Genomic DNA, 15,713 nt, shown 5'->3' on the forward strand with positions numbered 1-15,713 from the left:
GGCAGCACAGAGACCTAAGGTAACCCTGGAGGAGCTGAAGAGTTCCACTGCAGAGACTGTACATAGGAGGACAATAAGCCGTACGCTCCATAGAGTTGGGCTTTATGGCAGAGTGGCCAGAAGAAAGCCATTACTTTTAGCAAAAAACAAAATGGCACGTTTTGAGTTTGGGAAAAGGCATGTGGGAGACTCCCAAAATGTATGGAGGAAGGTGCTCTGGTCTGATGAGACTAAAGTTGAACCTTTTGACCATCAAAGAAAACGCTATGTCTGGCGCAAACCCAACACACCACATCACCCAAAGAACACCACCCCCACTGTGAAACATGGTGGTGGCAGCATCATGCTGTGGGGATGTTTTTCAGCAGTCGGGACTGGGAAACTGGTCAGAGTTGAGGGAAAGATGGATGGTGCCAAATACAGGGATATTCTTGAGCAAAACCTGTACCACTCTGTGTGTGATTTGAGGCGAGGACAGAGGTTCACCTTCCAGCATGACAATGACCCCCAAACACACTGCTAAAGCAACACTTGAGTGGTTTAAGGGGAAACATATAAATGTGTTGGAATGGCCCTAGTCAAAGCCCAGACCTCAATCCAATTGAAAATCTGTGGTCAGACTTAAAGATTGCTGTTTTATTGAAAAGCCTGTGGCGTGCATAACACAACCCAAAAACTTCACCCGGTGCAGGAAAAAATTCGCACACACATAAAGAGTGATACACAAAAAACTGTGACGGGTGCATCGTCAAATGGTCCTCCGGAAAAGACCCAACCCTGATCCCCCGGGGGGGGGGTTAGGCTCCTGGGCAGGGACTAGAGTAATCTGTGGTCCGAAGCCAACACGGACCCGGGCTCTGTCCCAGATTTGCTGGGACAGTCTTTCATATTGGCCCTCTAACCCGCTGATGCTGTGTCCCGGAATTTGCTGGGACAGTCCCGCATCTTGGCCCTCTAACCTGCTGATGCTGTGTCCCGGGATCACCGTATAAAACTTTTTTGGTTACTGTATATGTGCAGTAACTTAAGAAATTACTAATTAACTAGAAAATGCATTTCCTGAGGAAAATGCGCGTGGGAATGCTGAATAGCTGAATTGCTGAGCCCGCACCAAAGCCATTCACCATAACCACTACACTATCTTTAGGACACACAGCTCCTTTCTCTATCTGCAAAGTAGAGAGTATCCTGACTTCCTGGTCGCCCCTCCCCCCTCAAGAGGTTTCCCCTCCCCCTCCAGGTCAGTGAGGAGGAATATTGCACTGAGGTAAAGAAAGCTATTTAGGGAAAGAAATACCATTACAAACGCCTTTTATTCACACAACAAATACATGAAATAAGCCTTCAAACAAACCTTAATAAATCCACAACCGTACATGCGATCGATACAGCGACTTCACCGTTTGAAAGACACGGCCCTTGTCAACGCATCGATATGAAATTTATGTTGATAAACTAAAAATGTGGCCATGTCAGCGATTTAAAAAAGAGCGTCTTTGTGCGTTTTGCTGGGATTTTTTTTTAGACTTTTTAACATGACGGTCAATGAGAGAAAATTTGGGACTCTTGTCCTTTAGAAGCTCCAGGAACTAAAAGTAAAATGCGTATCACAAAACTGATCACATTGCCTGAAACCAGACAAAAATACCTACGTTTTGATATATAAATTGTTTATGACAAGTAGATCTTGTGGGCGTGAGAGCAATTTGTTCCCCCTTTTTTAAAGATAATTTTTTTTTTTGATGATCTGTGCTGTAATGATCACATGACCCACTGTAAAGCACCTCCATAGGAATTCATTATAACCGATAACATTTTCAGAAAAAATCACTAAATGTAAATTGCTTTTTCACAAAAACTATAAAAGATATCAATCTAAAAAGTAATTTTCGGATAGCTGAATATTTTGTGACCGTTTTAACGTTTGTTTGGTGTCTGTAAGTGAAAGTATGAAGGAGAAGAAGCATTTGGCAGCACATGAGATTTTAAAGGGTAAAAATGATGTTCTCATTGACTTCAATGTTAAAAAAAGTGTCTAAAAGCTTAATATTTTAAAAAGTATAAATAGTACAAAAAAACTTGAAGAAGTCCTATCGTTAGCTGAACGAGATGAACATTTTAATAGTTGAATGGTTTCAATAGCTGAAAGTATGCAGAAGTTACGCAGAGCCAAAAAACGTACGGAATAAAGGAGAAGAAGAACTAGAAAATGCATTTCCTGAGGAAAATGCGAGTGGGAATGCTGAATAGCTGAGCCCGCACCAAAGCCATTCACCATAACCACTACACTATCTTTAGGACATATTACATATTACAACAATTACACCTGTCGGATCTTCTGGCTATCTATGCGTAACTGATTCTATGAATCAGTCGCATAGATAGAAACAGAGATACGACGGTGTATCAGCAGATACGCCGTCGTATCTCCACTGTGAATCTGGCCCTTTGGCCTATCAGTCCGAGGAAGGGTCACAGCCCCTTCTGGTTCGGGATGGTGGCCCCTGGATAAACATTCTACTGTCATTTTATTCATGAGAAAATCTGTTTGTATCTACTATGTCTAATGGATATAGTTTACAATAAAGATTATTCTTGTTTTACTTCTACAGACTTTTTACTGACTCTCCCTCTCCTGTGTGACTGTGTCTCTGCAGCCTCTCCCCCTCCCCTCTCCTGTGTGACTGTGTCTCTGCAGTCTCTCCCCCTCCCCTCTTCCGTGTGACTGTGTCTCTGCAGCCTCTCCTCCTCCCCTCTCCTGTCTGACTGTGTCTCTGCAGTCTCTCCCCCTCCTCCTCTCCCGTGTGACTGTGTCTCTGCAGCCTCTCCCCCTTCCCTCTCCTGTGTGACTGTGTCTCTGCAGCCTCTCCCCCTCCCCTCTCCTGTGTGACTGTGTCTCTGCAACCTCTCCCCCTCCCCTCTCCTGTGTGACTGTGTCTCTGCAGCCTCTCCCCCTCCTCATTTCCCGTGTGACTGTGTCTCTGCAACCTCTCCTCCACTCCCGTGTGACTGTCTCTGCAGTCTCTCCCTCTCCCCTCTCCTGTGTGACTGTGTCTCTGCAGCCTCTTCCCCTCCCTTCTCCTGTGTGACTGTGTCTCTGCAGCCTCTCCCCCTCCCCTCCCCTCTTCCGTGTGACTGTGTCTCTGCAGCCTCACCCCTCCCCTCTTCCGTGTGACTCTGCAGCCTCTCCCCCTCCCCTCTTCCATGTGACGGTGTCTCTGTAGTCTCTCTTCCTCCCCTCTCCTGTGTGACTGTGTCTCTGCTGCCTCTCCTCCTCCCCTCTCCTGTGTGACTGTGTTTATGCAGCCTCTCCCCCTCCCCTCTCCTGTGTGACTGTGTCTCTGCAGCCTCTCCCCCTCTCCTGTGTGACTGTGTCTCTGCTGCCTCTCCTCCTCCCCTCTCCTGTGTGACTGTGTCTCTGCAGCCTCTCCTCCCCTCTCCTGTGTGACTGTGTCTCTGCAGCCTCTCCCCCTCCTCTCTCCTGTGTGACTGTGTCTCTGCAGCCTCTCCCCCTCCCCTCTCCTGTGTGACTGTGTCTCTGCAGCCTCTCCCCCTCCCCTCTCCTGTGTGACTGTGTCTCTGCAGCCTCTCCCCCTCCCCTCTCCTGTGTGACTGTGTCTCTGCAGCCTCTCCCTCTCCCCTCTCCTGTGTGACTGTGTCTCTGCAGCCTCTTTCCCGTCCCCTCTCCTGTGTGACTGTGTCTCTGCAGCCTCTTTTCCGTCCCCTCTCCTGTGTGACTGTGTCTCTGCAGCCTCTCCTTTGTCTCTGCAGCCTCTCCCCTCTCCTCCTGTGTGACTGTGTCTCTGCAGTCTCTCCTTCTCCCCTCTCCTGTGTGACTGTGTCTCTGCTGCCTCTCCTCCTCCCCTCACCTGTGTGACTGTGTCTCTGCAGCCTCTCCCCCTCCCCTCTCCTGTGTGACTGTGTCTCTGCAGCCTCTCCCCCTCCCCTCTCCTGTGTGACTGTGTCTCTGCAGCCTCTCCTCCCCTCTGCTCTGTGACTGTGTCACTAAGTAAATGATCCTCCTGAGTTCAGGGTTAGTGATTCTATAGGGAAATGACCCCCCTGACATCAGGTTCAAGAGTTCTCTAAGGAAATCACCCTCCTGAGGTCAGGTTTAAGGGTTCTGTAGGGAAAGTACCCTCCTGACATCAGATTTAAACATTCTATAAGTAAATTACCCTCCTGAGGTCAGGTTCAAGGGTTCTATAGGGAAATTACTATCTGGAGGTCAGGTTAAAGGGTTCTTTAGGGAAATGACCCTCATGAGGTCAGGTTCAAGGGTTCTTTAGGGAAGCGACCCTCCTCAGGTCAGGTTGAAGGGTTCTATAGGGAAATGACCCTCCCAAGGTCAGGTTCTATGGGGAAAAGACCCTCCTGAGGTCAGATTTAAGGGTTCTAAAGGGAAATGACCCTCCTGTTCTCTTGTCAATTGTCTTTCACCTTCTCGGGTTATCTAAGGAGGATCTTTCATTTCCTCAGTACTCAAACAGCATCTCTAAATTGGGAAGACCAGCTTCAGCTTCCAACATCAGCCAGTAATGTTTAGATTGCGAAAAATAGGGATGTATTCAGTTAGCGTAGTCTCCACAAGATGGCAATCTCCATTATTTTAAGTGGAACGCACTAGCAGGAAGGGGTGTGATGTGGACAGGAAGTAAAGTAAGGGAAAAACAGGAAGTGATGTCAGGTACAGACAGGAAGTGATGTCAGCTATTAATACGAAGTTCCGGGTGAGAGAGACGGGAGGAAGTAGAGAGAAGACATTGCTAAAACTGGCAGCATTGGAGGTAATAAGATATTATTTTCTATTTACACCCAGTAACCCCCCGTTATGTCCATCCTGCATAGTCACTGTGACATCTTTGATCTCCAGCAGATGATGATAATATGCAAAATCAGAAGTGTAGAGTTATATTTTCATATGTCTACAAATACCATCTCAATATAGAGCCATTTCCCATGCCAGAAGGGACTCCTCTGGCAGGGCTAACCCAGGATCCAAGACCCCTCTGCTCTAGTGCTTCAGGGATTTTATGGGTTCTCCAACTGCCTTCTGGACACACCTTTCCAGGAATTGGCTGGGCTCCCGTAAATATTCAAGCTGCTCTCCCATTCTTCCTCCCGCTGTAATTCTAGAACCTTCCAGAATGCAGGGAGAAGCAGTCAGACGAGCAGCCTGTGTAACACTTAGCAGGCTAGAGCAATCAACCTCTGCTCCTCTGAGTGCAGAGGAGCTACACTAAATTTACCTAGCGACCTGCCCTTACAAGGAGGGTGCTAGAGTAATGTAGTAAAGGAAGCAATCTGAGATGTCAGAACTATGGAGGTGATTTCTCATCCCAGTACAGTCCAGATAATTCTCAGTTTATTATCCGTCTACAGAGAGAAACATCTTATATAGACAACGTGACCTCTTCAAAAATGGATGAGGACCAGAGTCACATGACCGAGAGGATAATAAATCTCACCCTGGAGATCATTTACCTGCTGACCGGAGAGGTAAGGAGGATTCTGGGAGGTCACATGACATCACTCTTATCTCTATTAATAAAACACAGAACTGACCGGAGAGGTGAGGAGGATTCTGGGAGGTCACATGACATCACTCTTATCTCTATTAATAAAACACAGACATGACCGGAGAGGTAAGGAGGATTCTGGGAGGTCACATGACATCACTCTTATCTCTATTAATAAAACACAGAACTGACCGGAGAGGTGAGGAGGATTCTGGGAGGTCACATGACATCACTCTTATCTCTATTAATAAAACACAGACCTGACCGGAGAGGTGAGGAGGATTCTGGGAGGTCATATGACATCACTCTTATCTCTATTAATAAAACACAGAACTGACCGGAGAGGTGAGGAGGATTCTGGGAGGTCACATGACATTACTCTTATCTCTATTAATGAAACACAGACCTGACCGGAGAGGTGAGGAGGATTCTGGGAGGTCACATGACATCACTCTTATCTCTATTAATAAAACACAGAACTGACCGGAGAGGTGAGGAGGATTCTGGGAGGTCACATCACATCACACTTCTCTCTATTAATAAAACACAGACCTGACCGGAGAGGTGAGGAGGATTCTGGGAGGTCACATCACATCACTCTTATCTCTAATAATAAAACACAGACCTGACCGGAGAGGTGAGGAGGATTCTGGGAGGTCACATGACATCACTCTTATCTCTATTAATAAAACACAGAACTGACCGGAGGGGTGAGGAGGATTCTGGGAGGTCACATGACATCACTCTTATCTCTATCAATAAAACACAGACCTGACCGGAGAGGTGAGGAGAATTCTGGGAGGTCACATGACATCACTCTTATCTCTATTAATAAAACGGACCTGACCGGAGAGGTGAGGAGGATTCTGGGAGGTCACATGACATCACTCTTATCGCTATAAATAAAACAGACCTGACCAGAGAGGTGAAGAGGATTCTGGGAGGTCACATGACATCACTCTTATCGCTATAAATAAAACACAGACCTGACCGGAGAGGTGAGGAGGATTCTGGAAACGTGATCTGATTTATTTTGGTCTTTACAGAGTTTTTCTCCGGTAAAGTCTGGTGACCAGGTGACCATCACAGTTCCTCCACCTCAATCCCTCACACCTGAGAAAAACAACAACATGCAGATCATTGAAGTCACCAAGAAGATGATGGAGCTGCTGACAGGAGAGGTGAGGAGGATTCTGGGAATTCTGGGACATTATCCAGTAACAGACAAGGGGTGTGTCTGGATGGTGACTGTATCATTGTGTGTGTCAGGTTCCTATAAGGTGTCAGGATGTCACTGTCTATTTCTCCATGGAGGAGTGGGAGTATTTAGAAGGACACCAGGATCTCTACAAGGACGTCAAGATAGAGAACGAGGAGACGCTTATATCACCGGGTAAGAGAAACCTGTACTGTGAATGGTAGGCAGATTAATATTATGTTTTAGTGACTTCATTCTTGGATAAAACATTGGAAAATCAGTTGTCCCTGTCTTCTACACATCATTTAATTCCACACAGTGTATGCTGTCCCCTAACAAAGAAAATGGGTTATTGCTTCATTAACACATTCTTCCAGCACGAGAAGAGAAATCTATATTGCTGTTTATGAGAGCAACTAATGTACTGACTGTACGACCTGATGTTCCCAACAAATGAGGAGGAGATACTGTACACCATATGAAAGGTCCATCTCCATTCCTCAATATAACGTCATGTCCCCAACAAATGAGGAGGAGATACTGTACACCATATGAAAGGTCCTTCTCCATTCCTCAATATAACGTCATGTTCCCAACAAATGAGGAGGAGATACTGTACACCATATGAAAGGTCCATCTCCATTCCTCAATATAACGTCATGTTTCCAACAAATGAGGAGGAGATACTGTCCACCATATGAAAGGTCCATCTCCATTCCTCAATATAACATCATGTTCCCAACAAATGAGGAGGAGATACTGTACACCATATGAAAAAGAAAAAACGTATTTGAAAAATTGCTGCGCAAATACTGTGCGAGATAAAAAGTTAAAATGACCACCATTGTATTCTCTAGGGCAGGGGTCTCCAAACTTTCTAAACAAAGGGCCGGATTACTGTCCTCCAGACTCTAAGGGGGCCTGAATGTGGCCATCAGGAGTACAAAATCCCCCATCATTGGTGTCATTGGAAGAAATTCTGCCCCATCACTGGGAGGAATTCTGCCCCATCACTGGGAGGAATTCTGCCCCATCTTTGGTGTCATTGGGAGGAATTCTGCCCCATAACTGGGAATAATTCTGCCCCATCACTGGGAGGAATTCTGCCCCATCATTGGTGTCATTGGGAAGAATTTTGCCCCATCACTGGGAGGAATTCTGCCCCATCACTGGGAGGAATTCTGCCCCATCTTTGGTGTCATTGGGAGGAATTCTGCCCCATAACTGGGAATAATTCTGCCCCATCATTGGGAGGAATTCTGCCCCATCATTGGTGTCATTGGGAAGAATTTTGCCCCATCACTGGGAGGACTTCTGCCCCGTCACTGGGAGGAATTCTGCCCCGTCACTGGGAGGAATTCTGCCCCATCATTTGGAGGACTTCTGCCCCGTCACTGGGAGGAATTCTGCCCCGTCACTGGGAGGAATTCTGCCCCGTCACTGGGAGGAATTCTGCCCCGTCACTGGGCGGAATTCTGCCCGTCATTGGGAGGAATTCTGCCCCATCATCGGGAGGAATTCTGCCCCTTCATCGGTGTCATTTGGAGGAATTCTGCCCCATCACTGGGAGGACTTCTGCCCCTCCATTTAAGTCATTGGGAGGAATTCTGCCCCGTCATTGGTGTCATTAGGAAGAATTCTGCACCATCACTGGGAGGAATTCTCCCCTGTTGCTGGGAGGAATTCTGCCCCTTCATTGGTGTCGTTGGTAGGAATTCTGCCCCATCATTGGTGTCATTGGGAAGAATTTTGCCCCGTCGCTGGGAGGACCTCTCCCCCGTCATTGGGAGGACTTCTGTCCCTTCATTGGTGTCATTGGGAGGAATTCTGCCCTTCATTGGTGCCAATGAATAAAAAAGCACCCCAAGGGCCGGATAAAATCAAGCAAAGGGCCGCATCTGGCCCCCGGGCCGCAGTTTGGAGACCACTGCTCTAGGGTCTCTGCTAAAAAAAAAACATATATAGTGTTTGGGGGTTCTATGTAATTTTCTAGCAAAAAATAGCAAAAAGCTATGATTTTTACATGTAGAAATTAAGTGTCATGCCATGTACACACAACCGTTTTTCGGGTTGTAAAAAATTAAGTTTTTCAGGGTCTAGAAAAAACAAAGTTTTTTTCAACCCGATCATTAAAACGGCCTTGCCTACACACGATCGTGAAAAAAAAAATGCTCAAGCAAAGTGCAATGACGTACAACACGTACGACGGCACTATAAAGGGGAAGTTCCATGCGGATGGGCTGGTTTTGCTGATTTTGTGTTAGTAAAAGACGATTCGCGCTTTTCTGTCTGTTACAGCGTGATGAATGTGCTATCTCCGTTACGAACGCTAGTTTTACCAGAACGAGCGCTCCCGTATCATAACTTGCTTCTGAGCATGTGCGTTTTTTTTCACGTCATTAAAGCCTACACACACGACCATTTTTTACGAAGTAAAAAATGACAACGTTAGAAACGACGTGAAAAATTAGAGCATGTTCTAAATTTTTAATGGCCATTTTTTACATAGTTTTTAATGACATAAAAAAAAAAGAAATTTTTCAGAACCCGAAAAACGGTCGTGTGTACTCGGCATTAGAATTGGCCAAGGCCTGAAGTAGTTAAGGGTGCCAAGATTTTTGACCAGCCCATTTGTTGTAGTTTTGTGTGACATTATGTCCAATTAGCTTTTTTTCCCCTCCCTTTTTTTGTTTTGTTCCAATACACACAAAAGGGAATAAACATGTGTTACCGCAATACTTTTCTGTGAGAAATACTTTCTGGGGTGCCAACAATTTCGACCACGACTGTAAACACGGTCGGAATATCCGATGAAAAAATTCCGTCTGGCTTTTTCCATCGGAAATTCCCACTGTGTTTGTACGCGGCACTAGACTAGCACACATGACCTCTGACTTTGGATAATTGACCTTTTTGTTTTTTGTTTATGAATAATTGTTTTTTGGCCCACAGATGCACCTGATGTTTTGAATACCTCAGAAAGTCGTCCTATTTTACCCCTTGAATGTAAAGTAGAAGAAGAAGACGACGTCCCTACACAATTTTCTCCGGATGTAAAACCCGTTTCTCCCAATCTACATCACAGCCATTCCCATACGGAAGAATTACCAGACCCTTCGAAAACTGAGGAATTGTCTATTGAGGGGCACACCCTTGAGACAAACGTCCCTCCGGGTCCTCACGGCGTAGAAGGATCTCCAGAGATATCGAATCCCAAGCAATCCCGGAAGCGTCCATTTTCGTGTTCGGAATGTGGGAAAGCTTTTATGTGGAAATCCGATCTTCTTCACCATCAACGCTACCACACCGGGTATTATCGCTTTTCGTGTTCGGAGTGCGGGAAACGCTTCAGTTCGAAATCGCTTCTCCTCAGACATCAACGTTCCCATTCTGGAGAGCGGCCCTTTTCGTGTTCTCAGTGCGGCAAATCTTTCATAACCAAATCGGATTTGGTGACCCACGTGAAGGGTCACATAGGCCTGAAACCTCATGTGTGTTCGGAGTGCGGCCAGTCCTTTACCAACAAAGCTAACCTGACGATACATCTCCGGTGCCACACGGGCGAGAGACCCTTCTCCTGCTCGGCGTGCGGGAAATGTTTCGCTCGGAGAGCCACCCTCAGGATACACCAGAGGACACACATGGATAAAATGCCAAACGCGCGAAAATCTGAACTCGTGACGGACGCAGGCGAGCGATTTTCCTGTGACGAGTGCGGAAAAAGCTTCAGGAGGAACTCGTGTCTTACTAAGCATGTGCAGTGTCACATTGGCCAAAAGTCAACGTTGTGTTCGGGGTGCGGGAAATGTTTTGCAACTGAGTCCGAGCTCCACACACACCAATGTGTTCACGATGCGGAGGGGATCTTTTCGTGCTCAGAGTGTGGGAAATCGTTCGCAGACGTATCGCAGCTGGTGGAGCACCAAAAACGTCATTCCCATAAAAAAACGTTTTCGTGTTCAGGGTGTGGGAAATCCTTCCCGAAGAAATGGAAACTTGCCATTCACCAGAGAACCCACACCGGCGAAAAGCCCTTCCAGTGTCCCGAGTGCGGCGCCAGCTTTTCAGAAAAAGGAAGCCTTCGCGACCACCTGAAGCGCCACACCGGCGAGAAGCCGTTTTCCTGCCCAGAGTGCGGGAAAAGTTTCGCCCTAAAAAAAGACTTCCTTCAGCATCTGAGAATTCACAAAGAGGCACGCGCTTTCTCCTGTTCGGAGTGCGGAAAATGTTTCGCCCTGGAAGAAGACTTGCTTCAACACCAGAGAAGTCACACGGAGGAATCTTCTTTCTCCTGCTCGGAGTGCGGGAAATGTTTCAAGGACAACAGCCGCCTTCTGAGTCACATGAAAGAGTGCCCTATTGTATGTTCGGAGTGCGGGAAATGTTTTTCACGGAAAGGAAACCTTATAGCGCATAAGAGAATTCACGCTGGAGTGCGTCCGTATTCCTGCGCGGAGTGTAAGATAAGTTTCAGTCGGAAGGAGCACCTTGTTGCACATCAGAGAAGGCACACGGGCGAGCTTCCTTATTCCTGCTCAGAGTGCGGGAAATCTTTTCGCATAAAAGCAACTCTTATGACGCACGAGAGAGTTCACACGGGCGAGCGCCCGTATTCTTGTTCGGAGTGCGGGAAATGTTTTAATCAAAGAGGACATCTTCTTAAACACCAGAAAGTTCATACGGGGAAAAAGATTCCCTTTTCGTGCCTAAACTGTGAGAAGTCGTTCAGCAAAAAATCCGAACTTGATCTTCACCAGAAATATCACGATCTCTTTTTATTTTAATCCAGAAAAAAAAAGTCTTTATTGTAACACATTTCACATACAGTCCAAAAATCGGCAATAGTCCTTATTCATTACATACAGTCCACCAGCCATATGCAACATATGGGGCCATGGAAGGACTTGCTAAAGTGTTTTTCGATTGTGGGGTCTAAGTAAGCCCCACAAGGGCGATATACGTTGGGGGGTTCTTCCAAGGGTGGAGAGCCAAGCTAAAGCCATTTCTTATTATTTACATACCCATGGAAGAACCTGCTAAAGCGTTTTGCCCTTGTGGGGCTTAATCACCTATGATTAAGCTCCACATTGGACGAAACATGTTGAGGGGGCTCTTGCACAAATAGAGAGTCGAGGTGAAGCCATTTCTTATTACATCCATGGGTAGAGACCCGAGCTGAAGCCATTTATTATTAACTACATACCTATGGAAGAACCCGCTGAAGCATTTTGCCCTTGTGGGGCTTAATCACCTATGATTAAGCTCCACAATGGGCAAAACATGTTGGGGGGGGGGGGGGTTCTTCAATTGGTGGAGAGCTGGACTGAACACCTATAATTAAGCCCCACAAGGGCAAAATACGATGAGTGAGGGGGGGTTTCTTCCATGGTTGAAGAGCAAAGCTGAACCTGCTAAAGTGTTTCACCCTTGTGGGGCTTAATCGCCTATGATAAAGGTCAACATTGGGCAAAACACGTTGAGGGGGGGGCTCTTGCAAGAATAGAGAGCCAAGGTGAAGCCATTTCTTATTACATCCATGGGCGGAGACCCGAGCTGAAGCCATTTATTATTAACTACATAACTATGGAAGAAGCCATTTCTTATTATTTACATACCCATGGAAGAACCTGCTAAAGCGTTTTGCCCTTGTGGGGCTTAATCGCCTTTAATTAAGCTCCACATTGGGCAAAACATGTTGGGGAGTTCTTGCATGGGTGGAGAGCCGAGCTGAACACCTATGATTAAGCCCCACAAGGGCAAAACATGCTGGGGGGTTCTTCCATGGGTGAAAAGCCGAGATGAACACCTATGATTAAGCTCCACAAGGACAAAACATGCTGGGGGGGTTCTTCCATGGGTGGAAAGCCGAGTTGAAAACACCCATGATTAAGCCCCACAAGGGCAAAACTTGCTGGGGGGTTCTTCCATGGGTGCAAAGCCGAGTTGAAAACACCTATGATTAAGCCCCACAAGGGAAAAACACGCTGTTTTTTCCCCCATGGTTGGAAAGCCAAGCTGAACCAGCTAAAGTGTTTCGCCCTTGTGGGGCTTACTTGCCTATGATTAAGCTCCACATTGGTCGAAACACGTTGATGGGAGAGCCGAGGTGAAGCAATTTCTCATTAATTACATCCATGGGTGGAGACCCGAGCTGAAGCCATTTATTATTAACTACATACTCATTGAACATATTTTGCTCTTGTGGGGGCTTAATCCCCTGTGATTGTACCCCACATTCCGCAACACACATTGGGGAGGTTTTTTGTACAAATGAAGAGTCGAAAGTGAAGCCATTTCTCATTAATTGCATACTTGTGGTGTGCTGAGCTTTTGGGTGCCGATGGGCACCATTTTCTTGTGGTCTGGATGAAGCTTGAAGAGACAATATTGGTCAAGACTGGACAAATCTACAGTTAAGCCTGACAAGGGCGAAACATATTGGGGGGTTGTTCTTCCACAGGTGGCGAGCCATGCTGAAGCTATTTCTCATTAATTACGTACTGGTGGTGTGCTAATAAATATGCATAAAAAGTATAAATTTGATTACGAATATCCATAAAACCGAACATTTAAAACACAATGGCTGACGTTTTTTCTTTCTCTGTACTTATGAAGGCCTAATTGCTTCTCTATTCAGACGTGTTAATAGGTTGTCACCACAAAATGTCAAATTGTAAATTTGCAGCGTCGACCGCGCGTAGGTTCGGGAATCTCGCGTAATTACCTAATTTACATAAGCAACGGGGAAAACGACGATGCGACACCTAGCGGCGGGAAAAAAAATGGGTATCTATGCGTAACTGATTCTAAGAATCAGTCGCATAGATACCCGGGGCCAAATTAGGACTTACGACGGCGCAAATGGTGTTGCGCCGTCGTAACGCCATTGAGAATCTGGCCCATGAAGTCCGCCAACCCATAAAAACAATGGTCCAGTAAGTTGTCACAGGTTCCACCCAGGGACAAAACCCAAGGATCACCACGGAGTCCCCTCAAACTGTGCGCAAACTGTAAAAAATATACAGTGGAACCTCAGATTGCGAGGAACGTGGTTAACGAGCGTTTCGCAGTACGAGCGCTGTATTCTGAAAAATCTTAACTCGGTTTGCAAGTGTTTTCTCGCAAAACGAGCAGGATTAAGGTCAAAGCGGTGTGCAGTACCACGTTTGGCCTGAGGTAGGGGGGCGTGCCGGAGCTGAACGCCGCCGTTCGGAAAGACTCGGAAATACTACGTTCCCGAGCCTTTCCGATATGCCAGTACTTTGGATTACGAGCATTCTCCTGGACCGGTTTATGCTCGTAATCCGAGGTTCAACTGTATCTCCTGTTTAAGACAAGGGGGCTACACAGCATGTCAGAACCTGCTGATCTCCCGGGATTTTCACAAAGTGCGACCTATAGCGTTTATAGCCAGTGGTACAAACAGCAAAAACCTCCAGGGAATAGGAATTTCACAGGTAAAAACGCCTTGTTAATAGGAGAGGTCAAAGGAGAATGGTTGGACTGGTTCTAGCTAGTACTTCACCGATGCCGTTATCTGTATCTGTGCCGATACTAATTATACAGACGATCAGATTTTCCGATAGGAATATTTTCTGTCGTAATTTTTTTTTAGCAAAAGTCAGATAGAGCCTACACACAGTCGGAATTTCTGTCCAAAAGCTCACATCGGACTTTTCTTGACGGAATTTCAGATCGTGTGTACGGGGCATCAGAATTTGCTGTCCTGAGATTTTCACACCATACAATCTGTGGGCCAGATCCACATAGATCGGCACCGGCGCAGCGTATCTTAGATACGCTACGCCGCCGTAACTTAGTTGGCTTTGTTTCAAATCCACAACGAATTCGCGCCGTAAGTTACGGCAGCGTAGTGTATCTCTGGCGGCGGAATTAAAATCGGCGATTAGGGGGCGTGATTAATTTAAATGAAGCGCGTCCCCGCGCCGAATAAACTGCGCATGCTCCTTTTCTAAATTTCCCGCCGTGCATTGCGCGAAATGACGTCGCAACAACGTCATTTTTTAAACTTAGACGTGACTTACGTCCATCCCGATTCACGGACGACTTACGCAAAAAAAAGATTTTGACGCGGGAACGACGGCCATACTTAACATGGCAAGTCTAACTATACACCGCAAAATACCAGCTTTAACTATACGCCGGAAAGAGCAGACTAGAGACGACGTAAGAGAATGCGACGGCCGCGCGTACGTTTGTGGATCGTCGGAAATAGCTAATTTGCATACCTGACGCGGAAAACAACGCAAACTCCACTCAGCGGACGCCAAAGTATTGCATCTACGATCCAAATGCGTACGAAGCCGTACGCCTGTCGGATCAAACCCAGATGCCGTCGTATCTTGTTTTGAGGATTCAAACTAAAGATACGACGCGGGAAATTTGAAAGTATGCCGGCGTATCAGTAGATACCCCGGCGTACTCTCACTGTGGATCTGGCCCTGTATCTCTTATAGCAATTGTTACAGAGAACATCAAGGGTCAGGGCAACCTGAGGGGTATTGAGCTACCTTGCGACCCTCAAGAGGGCAGAGCTACATAAGGACGGAGACTTTTTTTTTTTTTTCAGTAACCAAACAGCTTCTTAATAAATCAGAACGACGATTTTCGGCTTCACTAAAATTACAATTTCCCACATTAGCCAGTAGTGTCCAGGCTACTAATAATAGGAATGTATTCAGCTAGCGTAGCCTCCACAAGATGGCGATCTCCATTATTTCAGTGAAACGCACAGGATTAACAGGATGTGGCGTGACATAGACAGAAAGTCGAAAACAGGAAGTCATGTCATATAAAGACAGGAAGTTCCGGGTGAGAGGTGATTTGGGAGGAAGTAGAGAGGAGACATTGCTGGAACTGGCAGCAGAGGAGGTAATAAGATATTATTTTATATTTACACCCAATAACCCCCGTCATGTCCGTCCTCTTCCTCCATATTTGTTGTGACATCATGTTCTTAATGAATTTGGTCTGTA

The 15,713-nt window shown here is 46.4% G+C and overlaps 2 protein-coding genes across 2 annotated transcripts in view; one reads left to right on the top strand and one right to left on the bottom strand.

Annotated features, from left to right (window-relative positions):
• Positions 1-15,713, bottom strand: part of LOC120910202 (gastrula zinc finger protein XlCGF26.1-like) — a 1,148,070-nt gene that overhangs the window by 367,866 nt on the left and 764,491 nt on the right. The gene's annotated exons all lie outside the window — the stretch shown is intronic.
• On the top strand, positions 4,754-13,297 carry LOC120909996 (oocyte zinc finger protein XlCOF7.1-like). The gene is made up of 5 exons (XM_040321816.1): positions 4,754-4,787; positions 5,383-5,499; positions 6,566-6,700; positions 6,789-6,912; positions 9,670-13,297. Exons 2-5 carry the CDS (start codon positions 5,422-5,424, stop codon positions 11,499-11,501), a joined length of 2,169 nt encoding a protein of 722 aa, XP_040177750.1. The 5' UTR covers positions 4,754-4,787; positions 5,383-5,421; the 3' UTR covers positions 11,502-13,297.

The sequence above is a fragment of the Rana temporaria genome, chromosome 8 (genome assembly GCF_905171775.1).
Source record: "Rana temporaria chromosome 8, aRanTem1.1, whole genome shotgun sequence".
In the NCBI taxonomy this organism is placed as follows: Eukaryota; Metazoa; Chordata; class Amphibia; order Anura; family Ranidae; genus Rana; species Rana temporaria.

Coding starts and splice junctions, on each gene's coding strand:
- LOC120909996 (XM_040321816.1), top strand. CDS start 5,422: ATGGATGAGGACCAGAGTCACATGACCGAGAGGATAATAAATCTCACC. Junction 5,500..6,565: donor TTTACCTGCTGACCGGAGAG/GTAAGGAGGATT, acceptor TGGTCTTTACAG/AGTTTTTCTCCGGTAAAGTC. Junction 6,701..6,788: donor TGGAGCTGCTGACAGGAGAG/GTGAGGAGGATT, acceptor TGTGTGTGTCAG/GTTCCTATAAGGTGTCAGGA.